Here is a 15,907-nt window from a genome sequence, read left to right as displayed (position 1 = left end):
TGGACCCCGATGTGCGCGAGTTATCGAGGGAGTGGTGTATATGGGATATATAATACAATAATATGGAATATATAATAATAATAATAATAATGAGGACTTTGTATAGCGCCTAATCTTTAGAAGCTCTAAGTGCTTTATAACATTAGACAACACCTATAAGATACAAAACATACAATGATATGATTACAAAAACAAACACCACAAAATTAGAAAACATAAAAAACATGCTGAGAATAGCTGAGAATATTTAAGTTAGGAAACATTATTAGGTCTTTAAGTTTGTTCTTGCAGTCAAAATAAGTGAGTTTTGAGAGCACTCTTGAATGGGATCACTGTGTCATTGTGTCTAAGTTCAGTGGGCAATTCATTCCACGTGTCTGGGCCCTGGTATGCAAAAGAATGCTGTCCATATGACTTTGTTTTCATAGCGGGAATAATGAGTATATGATTGTCAGAAGAGGAGTGTAAGTATCTTGCTGGTGTGTACACATGGGTGAGGTCAGATAGGTATGTTGGACTAGAGTCCGACAGTGAAATGTATCACAGAGAACAAATTTTGTGTTTGATTCTGGATCGAATGGATAGCCACTTTAGGGTACAGAGCAGCGGGGAGGTGTGCTCTGATCATGGTACTCTAAGTATGATCCGAGCAGCTGTGTTTTGAACTTTTTGAGTTTCTGGAGCAGATATTGAGATGAACCAGACAGAATTGAGTTACAATAGTCCAGTCTTGAAAGTACTAATGAACACACAAGGGTTTTAGTGGCATCAACTGAAAGATATTTGCGAATTGAGCTGATGCGTCTCAGCTCAGGATATGCAGCCTTGCATATGTTCATGACATGTTGGTGTAATGTGAGAGTACTGTCCAGAGTAATACAATAATATGGGATATATAATACAATAATATGGGATACATAATACAATAATATGGGATATATAATACAATAATATGGGATATATAATACAATAATATGGGATATATAATACAATAATATATAATACAATAATATGGGATATATAATTCAATAATATGGAATATATAATACAATAATATGGGATATATAATACAATAATATGGGATATATAATACAATAATATATAATACAATAATATGGGATATATAATTCAATAATATGGGATATAAAATACAACAATATGGGATATATAATACAATAATATGGAATATATAATAGAACAATATGGGATATATAATACAATAATATGGAATATGTAATACAATAATATGGGATATATAATACAATAATGTGGGATATATAATACAATAATATGGGATGTATAATACAATAATATATAATACAATAATACGGGATATATAATTCAATAATATGGAATATATAATACAATAATATGGGATATATAATGCAATAATATGGAATATATAATACAATAATATGGGATATATAATACAATAATTTGTGATATATAATGCAATAGCATGGAATATATAATTGTGTTGTTCGTTCGTAGAGTTGATGAGGACTACTCTAGTCATCTGAGGGATGGAGGGGCAGGTTCTGTTCTGTGCATGCACAGGTGGCTGATGAGGCCAGTCCTTGCATGGAATGTTCGTTTGCATAAGGGACAAGGGATGAGTGGGACATCTCCAGGAGTGTTGATGGCACGCACTTTTCTAGCATGCCTGTTCAGCTCTGCAGCTGCTGTCCTGCTAGATTCACACAACTTGGATCCTTTGTTCACGGTGGAATGCCAAGTGACTCAATTGCTTGCTGTTTGCTCCCAGGAATCAGGGTTTATGTTGAACAATTCAGTGCAGCTTTCAGATTGTCTTTGAAGCGTTTCTTCTGATCTCCGTGGGATCGCTGTCCTTTCTGTAAACTCGCCATAGAAGAGTCTCTTAGGCAACCTGTGGTCTGGCATGTGTACAACATGTCCTGCCCAGTGTAGCTGGGACTACATCAGCATGGTGTGGGTGCTGGGTAGACCTGCTTGAACGTTGTCCTGCCATTTTTAGACCTGCCAACTCTTATGATTTTGCCTTAAGTCTTATGAAAATTACCCTTAAAATATGGACTTATGGCATAAAATCAAAAACTACGGAAAAATGTTCGAAAAATCTGGAAAATTGGTTTGGCCCAGTTTGATCTGGATCAAAGTTTCATATTAGAAAGAGTGAAATTGGTAAGGGAACCAGACTAACTTTACAACAGCACATCAGACACTTTAGCTACACCTATTTGTTCATGCGAAGTATCGGCATGATCAAACTGTTGATCATAGAATTTTTTCCAAAATGGCGTCCAGCAAGCAATGCATGTTTAAAGATGAAAGGGAAAATAAGCCTCTTGAAAAGTGTTAATAATAAACAGAGGAAAAATAAAAATAAATATTCAGATTCTTGTGAATAAAAGCTGGAAGAGATATAATTATGTTTATTGGACATCACGTGTCAATTTGAGTATGACTCATGGTGGGAAATATGATTGCCGCCATCATGTGAAATGGAAAAAGAATTTCCAGGAATTAAGTCTAAGTTTAGAGACAGCAACAAGCCATTGAGCTGCATAGGGTTTGGAACAAAAATTTGTGCACTGTACTAGTGGTAAATAAAGTCCACGCGTACTTACAAACTTTTCAGTTGAACCTTATGTCTATCATCAATGCGTCAGACTTTTAATTACTTTTTCCAGCTTTAAAATAGCAGTTATTAATATTTTGTTACACCTTACTGAAAACTGGTGAAACTTATGGAAAAAATCAACTGCCTTACTGAGACGGACACATCAGGGTTGGCAGATCTGCACTTGGTGTTGAGGATTTTTCTGAGACTTTTGGTGTGAAAGTGGTTCTTCTTCCTGGCATGGCATTGGCACACTGTCCACATTTCGCATTCATAAAGTAGTGTGGGGAGCACAACTGCCCTGTTTGGTTTGGATGCTGATGCCTTTTCTGTTCCAGATGTTAGCATACAGTCTGCTGAAAGTTGAGCTTGCTCTGGCAATGTGGAGGTTCATTTCATCGTCAATAGTGACGCTTTTTGACAGTGTGCTACCAAGGTAGGTGAAGCAGTTCACTACGTTGAGTTTTTGGCCATTGACGGTGATGTTGGGCTCAGCATGGGGTTTTCCAGGAGCTGCTTGATGTAGGACTTCAGACTTCTTGGTACTGATGGTGAGACCGAAGCTTGTGCAGGAGCTGTAGAACTTGTCAATGCTGCATTGCATGTTGGCTTCAAAGTCCATGCTGATGGTTCAATCATCGGCAAATAATAATTCCCTGATGGTGTCTGTCATAACCTTGGTTTTTGCTTGAAGCCTTCTGGGGTTGTACAGTTCTCCATCTGTACGGTACCTAATGCTTATTCCAACATCTCCATCTCTGACAGCATTAGTCAACATGGTTGAAAACAAAAGACTGAACAGTGTTGGTGCCAGAACAGAACCCTGTTTGACGCCATTAGTTACTGAGAATGGCTCAGATGTCTCTCCATTGTCCTGGACTCGTGCCTGCATGCTGTCGTGAAAGTGCTGCACCATGGATATGGCATCCATACTTGGCCATTACCTTCCACAAGCCATTTCTGCTGACAGTATCAAAGTCTTTGTCAAGTCAACGTAGATGGAGAAGAGGTCGGCATTTTGCTATAGAATTTTTCTTGTAGCTGCATCACAGCAAACACCATGTCAATAGTCCCACATTCTTTTCGGAATCTACACTGGCTTTCTGGCAGGAGTCCCTGGTCAAGGTGCATAGTGAGACAGTTCAGTAGGATTCTGGCTAGTATCTTTCCTGTGATTGAGAGCAAGGATATAGCGAGTTGTTGTCGCAGTCCTGGCAGTTCCCTTTGCGCTTATACAGGTGGATTATGGAAGCATCTTTGAATTCCTTGGGGATCGCCTTTTGCTGCCATATCAGTAAAATCAGTTGGTGGAGCCTTTCTATTAGGGCTGTGCCCGCTTTCTTGTAGACTTCAGCTGGGATAGAGTCTAAACCAGGGGCTTTGCCACTGGAGAGCAGATGTGTCGCTTTCTGTGTCTCAAGCAAAGTGGGGGGGGTCATCCAGTGCTTTGTTGATGGTTAATTGGGAGAGACAACTGATGGCTTCATCGTTGATGGATGAAGGGCGATTCAGGACACTGTCAAAGTATTCAGCCCAACATTGAAGAATCTTATCTGGTTGAGGATCCTAGGATTTCCAAAACTGTGCTGTCGACCAGCTCTCTGAATGCCGGCCACTCGGTCTCCACATTCTGATTGTCCAGAGGGGTGGATTTCAGACATTCTTCCAGGGGCATCCACAAGAGACTGTTTGGTTCTGGTACATGTCAGCTTGGTGATGTTTAGTCGTTTAGGAACCTTTCCCTATGGGCGTCTTTTGGGCAGAATGCAGATGTTGAGCTTGGTGATGATGCGGCGGTGGTCTCTTCAGCAAGGGGTGCCACACAAGCACATCCTGCTTGTCCTTCTTCCTGACAATGATGTAATCAATGAGATGCCAGTGCTTAGAGTGAGGGTACATCCATGAGATCCAGTTTTGGGTAGGGAGGTGGAAGACTGTATTGGTGATCAGCAATTCATGCTCGGTGCAAGTCTGAAGCAAGAGGAGACCATTGCTGTTACAGTGACCCACTCCGTACTTTCCTAGTACTCCATCCCAGGCAATGCAATCCCATTGAAGTTGCCAAGAATGATGAGCTTATCTGCCATTGGAATGTCAGCAATGACTGTGAAGATCCTCATAGAGCTTGACCTTCACTTCATCCGGGTTGGTCAAGGTTGGAGCATAGCAACTGATGATGGTAAAGTGCTTTCTTCCAGACAGGAGGGGGAGTTTCATGGTCATAAGTTTGTTGTTTACTCCCTTGGGAGATTCAGCCAATTTGCCAATCAGTGCTGTTTCACTGCAAAGCCAACACCAGCCTCGCGATGCTCTTTACTTCCTCTGCCGCTCCAAAAGAAGTGTATCCAGAGCCCCTTTCACAGAGTTCACCTTCTCCTGCAAGCCTGGTCTTGCTCAAGGCAGCAATGCCCACATATCTGGTGAGTTCTTTTCCTATTAAGGCGGTTCTCCTCTGGGGTCTTTCCAAGTCTTCTCTGTCCAGTAAGGTGCACACATTCCATGTGCCAAGTGTGAGAGGAACAATCCTCATTTTCTTCTTTGTATTTTGACCACTGGAGTAGGGTCCCTGCCAGCCACGGTAGGCTGACTAGGAAGGTTTAGAGCAGGCAATGTTTAGGGCACCTTTTCTAGCTCCTTCCTAACGCCAAGGAGGTGAGCAGTGCATTCCTGAAAAGGGCTGCTCAGTCGCTCAGGGGGCTGTCAGACTCCACTGCTGCTCCATATCAGTGGGGAACGACCCTAATGGCCTGAGCCCCCTGCATGCAGGTTTGTGGATACTGCTAGCAGTGTACCCACACCTGCTGTTCTGTCACTTGCCTGTTGCCACAAGACTTTGATGGGTGATGAAATGGGATGGGTGGATGACAAGAGTGACTTGCATGGTGAGACTTTGTGTTAAGTGAGGAATAGCTGCACAGTTTGTCAACATCATAATCTTGCCCAAAACCATCTGTGTCCAGCAGCATGACAAAGTCAAGATGACCGGAGATGGAGTTGAGTGCAGTGGATGACCAGGACATCATGCTCTTAGCACTCCACAGCGCTTTGCTGGGAATCGCCTTTCTTTCTGGTGACCATCTGGTGGTTCCTCCATGCAGACTGATAAATCCAGTCTTCACATGCTAGGTCGACAAAGAGCCTAACTCACCGAGGGTTTAAGACCCATCGACTACCCTCAGTCTGGTTTCGCCAGCCAGTCGAGGCCGTTTTCCGGGATGTGGCTGCTGTGCATGCCACAGCTTCTTGGAGCCACAGGTGAGAGCTGAGTGCCAAGTGGGGACCAAAGGTGGGTGAGCTACCCTGAAAGAGTACAATTGCTTCCCGCAATCAGAGGTGCTTCTCTTCCCTGGACACACCATACACCCCAAGGGATATATAATACAGTAACATTGGATATATAATACAGTTAAATGGGATATATAATACAATAACATGCAATATCTAAAACAATAATATGGGATATATATTATAGTAATCGGGGATAGACAATACAATAATAATGCATGACCTTTGGGAGTACATTATTAGTCTGAAAAAATTAGTTCATATTTTTCCATACCAATGCAATAACCATTTTATAATATACTCATTTCATTTTCCTACTAAGGGCTTAATAATAAAGGAATAGGCTTCAGGTAACAAGGTTGTTGTTGTTGTTGTTCTAGGGTTTAACGCCATTTTCAGCACAAGATAGGCAATACATGGCGGCCAGTATAACTGGTGGAGGAAGAACCCTGGAAAACCCAGGGAAGAACCACTGACCCACGAGAAGCTACTGGCAGGCTTTCCCACGTACCCAAGGCAACAAGGTAATTGAATTTATGATGTATTTCAAAATAAATACACAAAGATTTATCGGTACACAGTAACAATATTAATGTGCACATAGCACTGCCCAGTGACCTTTGAACTTCATAGCTTGCTCAACATTAGTTTTTAAAAAATTCTCATCTAAACTTTAAATTTATAGTGAGTCATATTTGGAAAGAATGTGCATTGAAAACTCTTTTGCAGTTGGTCTGGAATGGATGGATCATGTTTTTCTTTTGATCCAGCTCAATTCTGCTTTTCTGCTTATGATGGACTGGATTTATAGGGTCAGTTCAGTACTGTAAGGAGAATTGATTTCAGTTGGAAATGTATTTGAAGTTACAGTACAGTTTTTGTGTGTATCAAGTTTTCAGTGATATGGGCCATTTCATTCGGATTTGCAGAACCAAGAAAGTGCATTTTGAGGAAATTCAGAATGTATAAATGTAAGTATATTTGCTACCGTTCTTATTATCACGTAAAGAAGATGTGTATGCCCTGTCATTTGCATGCTTGCTGTTGGAGGGACCCCAATTATGACCTGTATCATACAGTGTATGTCTTTTATCGCTAGCCTAACATTGTATCAAAATAGTTAAACAGTGAAAATTGCAAAGCAGCTCTTGTGTTACAGTCCATTTAAACCAGTGGAAATAATATTTTTTCGTTGACTTGGTTTATTGGCTCTGAGGCTCATTGTTTCCTACCAAAATCTTCAGTTGCATTTATTTCTCAAATTTATTGTTTTGATTGACTAGTAAAATGGTATGTCTCTGATATGCAATAGCCTTTGGCCTCGGTATGCTTTTCTGTGCTATTTTTATGGACCCTAGAGCACACTGGTCATAGTCTGAACTATTATATTTGTGAAAAGATACAAATATTTCTCCTAAAAATCTGTTTAAATCAGGGGTCTCAAACTCAAACCACCCTGAGGGCTGCATGAGGGCATTTTCGATGGCCCAAGGCCGCACCACCATTGTTATCTCTCAGGTCACCTTGTGATGTCATTTTGTGGGCCACAGGATGGCTTGGCCGGTGGCTGCGTGTTTGAGACCCCTAGTTTTAATTATGAGAATGGTATTTTCAATTACTGCGTCACTCACGTTTGTTGTTGATATTGCAGATATCATGTTCGTTTGTTTGCTTGTTTAAATGTTTCATTTGTGACTCTGTGAACTTGTTAACTTTATCATCTCTACTTTCAATTAGACAAAACAGCTTGTTTAGTTCATCCACAAACAAATCAGTTAAATCAAAAGTTAAAACATGTACTAAATGAGTGTATGCAAAGTAATTCCTAATAAACTATACTATTTTTAGACACGTGTCATGCAGTATGAAAAAATATAAAAATATACTGCATGATTCAGACAGTGTCAAGTTAATTGAGAAAAATATGAGCATATAATAATATGGGATACATAAAATAATAATATTGGATTACAGTAACATGGGATATATAATACAGTAATATGGTATATATAATACAACAACATGGGATATATATTTTACAATATCATGGGATATATAATACAATACTTTGATGACCGCTCTGTTGACCTAGTGGTTGGAGCATCTGCCTCTGTTGAGGGAGGTCGTGGGTTCAATTCCCAGCCGAGTCATACCAAAGACTTACAAAAAATGGTACTAACAGCTGCCTCGCTTGGCACTTAGCATTAAGAGGTTAGTGTATGGACTGGTCGACCTGGTGTCAGGATAATGTGACCTGGGTGGGACATCATGCTACATGTCTGCAGCCTGATGCCCCAGTGCTAGACATCACTGTAAACTGACACACTGCAGACATCATAGCGATATGACTGAATTTTGTTACAGCTATGTTAAAAATCCAAATCACGCACACTCACACAATACTATGAGATATATAATACAATAACATGAGATATATATTACTATAATATGGGATATATAATACAATAGTATGAGATATATGTATTACTATAACATGGGATATATAATATATGCATGAGAATAAATCATCTTTCCCAGTATCTGAACTTTTCCAGAAATATTTTCTGCAAGCCAGAAATAAAATTTACTTTAAAAAGATATAATGCAGCACCACTACCAGTGCATGGATCATGTCTGAATCAGCCATTCCGAATGTCCAGATTTGTTGGTGAAGCATGTGATCATCTTGTCATTTCATCTCATCAGCCAGTGATATCACTTTTCGAAAGCTCCATATGAAGAAAAAAAAGTTTCTTGCCAGACCCTTTTATATTGAAGGTCTCTTAGAACCGTATAAGTTTGGTTGAATTAGACTACCCTACTAGGGAATTAACACACACACACACACACACACACACACACACATAAATTGGCAATACTGAATTATGCAAAGGCATGTCCTTGCTTATGCTGTCAGCCTATGGTGCCACATGTACACAAGTAAATATGGTTGTCATGGCAGCCACCAGCTTACAAGTTTTTGACTTTCAAAGAGCTCAAATTTGTTTATATTTATAAAAGAATACATTAGTATTTTTACAAAATTTCTTTATCTTTGAACTTGATTACTGATATATCATCTTGTAAGTTTTGTTTCAGATAATTTTACTTCCTTTTCAGTGATAGAAATCAATGTGAAAGACCCCACCTTTGTGCCTGGCAAGAAGCGATATGAAAGAATCAAGCGATGTTTGACAGAACATCTAAATCTGAAGTTTGATTTTTTGCTGACTTGGTGCCCTGAAGGTGAGTCATTTGATAGCCGTCTGAATGATTTAGAAAAATAATATCACAAGAATAGCAGTAGCACAATTAACAACAACAACTCCATGAACAAGAATAGAAGATGCACAATTAACAACTCCATGAACAAGAAAATAGCAGTAGCACAATTAACAACAACTCCATGAACAAGAATAGCAGTAGCACAATTAACAACAACAACTCCATGAACAAGAATAGCAGTAGCACAATTAACAACAACTCCATGAACAAGAATAGCAGTAGCACAATTAACAACAACAACTCCATGAACAAGAATAGCAGTAGCACAATTAACAACAACTCCATGAACAAGAGTAGCAGTAGCACAATTAACAACAACAACTCCATGAACAAGAGTAGCAGTAGTACAGTTAACAACAACAACTCCATGAACAAGAGCATCATCATCAGGGTCTTCCGAATTTCAAAATATATATTACCAAAGTATTCTGATAGCCCATTTCACATTAATTGCCCAGTTAACATTAAACTCAGAGCTTTATGACTTTTTGTTTTCTTTCTTTTGAATAAATATAATTCTCCAAAGTTAAATAATTTAGTAATGAAATATTGTACAATATCAACTGATGTTATAACCCACCAGAATTCAACATATGATAGCACAGACCCAAGATTCTGGCAACCCCTGAACTACCAGAATTAAACATAGATAGCACAGACCTAAGATTCTGGCAACCCCTGAACTACCAGAATTCAGCATATGGTAGCACAGACCCAACATTCTGGCAACCCCTGAACTGCCAGAATTCAACATATGGTAGCACAGACCCGAGATTCTGGCAACCCCTGAACTACCAGAATTCAACATACGGTAGCACAGACCCAAGATTCTGGCAACTCCTGAACTACCAGAATTCAACATATGGTAGCACAGACCCAAGATTCTGGCAACCCCTGAACTATCAGAATTCAGCATATATGGTAGCAGGTTGCACAGATCCAACATTTTGGTAGCCCCCAGCCTATGTGAATTCAGCATTTTGGTAGCCCACATCCTATCTGAATTCAACATGTGGTAGCCCCCAGCCTATCTGAATTCAGCATTTTGGTAGCCCCAGCCTATCTGAATTCAGCATTTTGGTAGCCCCAGCCTATCTGAATTAAACATGTGGTAGCACAGACCCAACATTCAATCCTACCTGAATTCACTATATGGTAGCACAGACTTAACATTCAGGTAGCCCCAAGTTAAAGTGAGTGTTGAATATAAATAATTTGTCAGTAATTTTTGTTTGCATTCTGGTTCTAATCAACATGGGTTTTACCCATTTTTGCCAAGAATTTTGACCAGCTGTAGATCCAGATCAGTAGCAAAAATAAATTTCAATTTTTCGTACAGTGTACTGTAAATATGGTATGTAATACATACATAGCTTTTTCAGCGATTCATGAATTCACGCCGCAAGCAAAAAATTTACAAATTCTCCAATTCTCAATTGTTTTAAATCTTTAATAAAATAACCGATTTCCCTTTAAGCGCTAGTCATGATATTGGCAGTTGCCAAAACGGTCCGGTACTGCTGGTCGTGATATTAGGAGAACTGCAGCCAATTGGTACAGTTGGCCCGGTAGCAAGCATTTTAGCCTATTTTAATCTATATGTGTAAGAGTAGTTTTACAAATGCTTTTGAGAGAAACTGGGGCCTAACTGGAATTTTGCTCCGTGCATGCATCAACAACACTGATTTGAATTACCGTTAGGCATCGCATGTAAGATCTTAAAAATGTCTTCACCACCAAGGAAAAAGAAATGTATTGCTCAAAAAGTGAAGTTTAATATTTGGAATATATCAAAAATTGGCCGTGCATTATGCCATTAAACATTGATATACATCATGCTTTTTGCACACAAATTTTAGTATTGGGCATGGGCAGAGATGATGTGAGGAAGCACATCGGTTGCAAAAAACACGTAGAAGTTGGGAAAATTAAGAATTCGCAGATTTCAGCTCTGGAATATTTTAAGCCATCGGCTGAAGACCTGCAAGCTACCAACGCTGAAGCATTATTTGTGAGTTTTCTTGTTGAACACAATCTTCCTTTATCAGCTGGAGACCATGCTAAACATTTGTTCTGACAAATGTTCCCAGACTCGAAAATCACTTCCAAATTTTCCTGTTGAAGAACCAAAAGTGCTGAAGCTCGTCACAGCAACAGTGACAGCGAAAGAGTATTTTCTCTAGTGAGGAAAAATAAGACAAACTTTAGGGCCTCCTTAGCTGCAGAAAATTTGTCAGCAATTTTAGTCACCAAGATCAACCAGCAGGCAAGAAGTCTAAACTGTTTAGAAAACAAATTTATGATCAAGCAGTTGAGGAAGTTCAAGTCTGCCACAGTATCATGTCTTAATAAATAACCACAAGAACAAATGAAGTTTATGAATACCATAATAAATAGAAATGCAGATATATTTCTGCATATATGTAGTGTTTTAGTTCTATATTGCGATCTTGATATATTGTAGTATTTTTCACTATTTCATAGCCAAATTCACTACTTTTTATCCCTATTTTCACTAATTGCGAGACTGGAAGGTTGGCAGCTATGCATTTCTTTTTTGGTAATCATGCACACAAACCTTGAGATAAGTATACATATAAGTTTGCCTAAATAAATGCATTTAGAACTTACCTCGTGCATCTAGAGATGTCTCGGAGTTGTAGGTCGGCTTATACGTGGGTCATGCACTTGATAGTGTTTACAGAGGTCGTGGGTTCGATCCCCGGCTGAGTCATACCAAAGACTTACAAAAATGGTACTAACAGCTGCCTCGCTTGGCGTTCAGCATTAAGAGGTTAGTGTTAGGACTGGTCGGCCTGGTGTCAGGATAATGTGACCGGGTAGGACATCATGCTACATGTCTGCAGCATGATGCCCCAGTGCTAGTCATCACTATAAACTGCCACATTGCAGACATCGTAGCGATATGACTGAAAAATTGTTAAATCTACGTTAAAAATAAAAATCACATCACATCACATCTGTTCAGTTTGGGTGTGGGCTTATACGTGAATGGGCTTATACATGAGTATATATGGTATATCAGAGATTAAAAACATTAACTTAACAAGTAGAAGGATTAATTTATATATCAAAGATGCCATACAATTCATTGGTTTATAAGAAGCCTTATTTCTTATGACTATCATGAACTATGATGAAGGATTTCACAAGCAGCAAAATATAAAATTTCTTATTCCGCAGGAAGTCAAGTGAACATGAGATAATCCAACTGGTTCACCTACCTCAGAGCCAAATGACATGGCATTTTGCCAAGAAATTTGTGTTAGCGGAATGCATTTTGACATAAAAACTTTTTTCTTCTGTTTTTAGTAATGGTATCATATTTGATGGCGGGGGGGAGTTGACATTGCTTGTGCAAACGTCAGATACCTTATGCCATAGGAAATGTCAGAGTTGGTCATTTTCTCTTAATCAGTTTTTAAATTTTTGTTAAAGTTTTTACACTTTAGTAATGACAACCAAATTGGACAGGTTGGCATTATTTGTACAAAATCTAAAGGCAGTTTTGCTTGGATAATTTTTTAAAAATTTGGTCACTTGGTGGTTTCTGGGAAGTTTTAGTAACAGTGGTTATATTTAATAGACACTCAACATTTGTAGAAAATTGGTCCATCTCTGTTTAGAGGAATTTGAGAGGTCATTTGATTTTTTGATTTTTAGAAATCATATTTTTTATAGTGAATTGGCATCATTTGTATAAATTTGAAAGGCCATGATTATTTGTATGACATTGCATAAATTCTGAAAGGTGATCTGGTAAGGGATTTTGAGAAGAAGTTTGAAGGTATTTCCATCTTTGTTAGACTCATTGGGCTTTATTGCCAGGTGCTAAACTTAGAAGAGTTATCCAGGAAAAAAACCCATTGTAAACAGTGAATTCTATAGCTGCTGGCTTTCAACAATAATTTTCCTGTGTACAATAGACATGATCACATCAAAACTAGAATTTGTTTTATCTTGTCTTGCAGATGAGAAGGTATCCCCTGCATCTGTACAGTATTATTTTCAGTGTAATGGCTTCCTATGTAACAGACTACCAGTAATGAGGAAACAGAGAGAATATGTAAATCTAGCAGTACCAGTTATCTCTGCTGACAACCCTGCTGGGGAGGCTGAGTGCTGCTGTGATTCCATGGAATTCTATGAGTGGCTTGGGGCATGTGCCACAGAGGTCGATTTGTAAGAAACTTTCAGTTTTTCTCTCTCTCTCTCTCTCTCTCAGTTCAGGATACACTGAGTATAATTTTACGAAATTTTGCAAAAGAAGTGACCATACATGTATGTTTGCCAGAGAACATAGAATGTCAGAATGGTTACATGGCATTCTTTGAGTGGTTCAGAACATATCTTTCTGTCTCTCTCTGTGCAGGATAAATCAATTGCCCAGATGCTTAGGACAAGTCGTAAAACCTCCAGGACAAATTTATATGTATGTTCACTGTTTTAATGAACAAGTTTGTTACAAGAACTAGAATTGTTAGGAATTGGATATTTCTGTCTCATGATTCACTAGCAGATTTGGATCTTTGCAGTTTGTTATGAGTAATCAATAGAACAAACAACATATGTTGTTTACAGTTGGACTTAACTTATAAAAGTGTATAATGGTACTAAAAGTTCATTCTGTCGCAAAGTAATAATGCTGAAATTTTTGTTATACCCATTGCTTAAACTGCATCAATTATTCTGGCAAGATAAAAAAAATCCTTTATTTCGAAGGGCTCCAGATGGTGAAGTGGTCTAATGCACTCGCCTTTACAGATCACTGACACCTCATTGCTGTGTCAGTTCAAGTCTTTGCTTGGCTAACATTGGTATATGAGAAAACTTACCAGTATCTTCCTGTTGGTATGTGATTCTTGCAAGGGTTTTGCCATGTTCTTCCTCCACTAAATATGCTGGTCACTAAATATGCTGGTCACCATGTATAGAATAGCATGTGCTGATGAAAGGACAATAGACCCACAAAACCACAACCTTTATATAGACCAAAACCAATTTCATCTGTGTCAATCATTGTAGTATATAGACCAAAACCAATTTCATTTGTGTCAATCATTGTAGTATATAGACCAAAACCAATTTCATTTGTGTCAATCATTGTAGTATATAGACCAAAACCAATTTCATTTGTGTCAATCATTGTAGTATATAGACCAAAACCAATTTCATCTGTGTCAATCATTGTAGTATATAGAGCAAAACCAATTTCATTTGTGTCAATCATTGTAGTATATAGACCAAAACCAATTTCATCTGTGTAAATCATTGTAGTATATAGACCAAAACCAATTTCATCTGTGTAAATCATTGTAGTATATAGACCAAAACCAATTTCATCTGTGTAAATCATTGTAGTATATAGACCAAAACCAATTTCATCTGTGTAAATCATTGTAGTATATAGACCAAAACCAATTTCATCTGTGTAAATCATTGTAGTATATAGACCAAAACCAATTTCATCTGTGTCAATCATTGTAGTATATAGAGCAAAACCAATTTCATTTGTGTCAATCATTGTAGTATATAGACCAAAACCAATTTCATCTGTGTAAATCATTGTAGTATATAGACCAAAACCAATTTCATTTGTGTAAATCATTGTAATATGTAGACCAAAACCAATTTCATCTGTGTAAATCATTGTAATATGTAGACCAAAACCAATTTCATTTGTGTAAATCATTGTAGTATATAGACCAAAACCAATTTCATCTGTGTCAATCATTGTAGTATATAGACCAAAACCAATTTCATCTGTGTAAATCATTGTAGTATATAGACCAAAACCAATTTCATCTGTGTCAATCATTGTAGTATATAGACCAAAACCAATTTCATTTGTGTAAATCATTGTAGTATATAGACCAAAACCAATTTCATCTGTGTCAATCATTGTAGTATATAGACCAAAACCAATTTCATCTGTGTCAATCATTGTAGTATATAGACCAAAACCAATTTCATCTGTGTAAATCATTGTAGTATATAGACCAAAACCAATTTCATTTGTGTAAATCATTGTAATATGTAGACCAAAACCAATTTCATCTGTGTAAATCATTGTAATATGTAGACCAAAACCAATTTCATCTGTGTAAATCATTGTACTATATAGACCAAAACCAATTTCATCTGTGTAAATCATTGTAGTATATAGACCAAAACCAATTTCATCTGTGTAAATCATTGTAGTATATAGACCAAAACCAATTTCATCTGTGTAAATCATTGTAGTATATAGACCAAAACCAATTTCATCTGTGTAAATCATTGTAGTATATAGACCAAAACCAATTTCATTTGTGTAAATCATTGTAGTATATTTCTTCAGACTATTATCCACTAAAAGCCTTCCTCTTTTGCCCTGTTCTCAACAGACATATGAAACCAGCACATTGAGAATATTTTTATCATTTCCACACTTTGCAAAAGCCAATAAATAACTGTTTTTTTTAATGTTTATTTTATATTATCTTATTTCAGAGCACTGAAAAATTAATCTCTGAGAGATTGCATTGATTCCCATTTCTATGTTTTAGTACTAGATCAGTGGTTCCCAAGCTTTTCAAGTAGAGGGCCATATCTACTATTTTCGGTAATTAAGCGGGCCACAACGTTATAAAATTATAGATGTTTATCATTGTTTATAAAATTATAAAAGTCGTGTAATATCATTCTTATATATATTAACTTTCAGCAACCAAA

The 15,907-nt window shown here is 37.7% G+C and overlaps 1 protein-coding gene across 1 annotated transcript in view; it reads left to right on the top strand.

The window, feature by feature from the left end:
* LOC149779862 (ribonuclease P protein subunit p40-like) overlaps nt 1-15,907 on the top strand; it is a 103,257-nt gene that overhangs the window by 69,617 nt on the left and 17,733 nt on the right. The window contains exons 5-6 of the mRNA XM_089936535.1: nt 9,008-9,133; nt 13,165-13,375. Of these exons, the coding sequence (XP_089792661.1) occupies nt 9,008-9,133; nt 13,165-13,375 (337 nt within the window). The remainder of the gene's footprint in view (nt 1-9,007; nt 9,134-13,164; nt 13,376-15,907) is intronic.

The sequence above is a fragment of the Sinohyriopsis cumingii genome, chromosome 16 (genome assembly GCF_028554795.1).
Source record: "Sinohyriopsis cumingii isolate HCF-2022 chromosome 16, ASM2855479v2, whole genome shotgun sequence".
Lineage (NCBI taxonomy): Eukaryota > Metazoa > Mollusca > Bivalvia > Unionida > Unionidae > Sinohyriopsis > Sinohyriopsis cumingii.
This window is presented reverse-complemented; position numbering and strand designations above follow the sequence as displayed.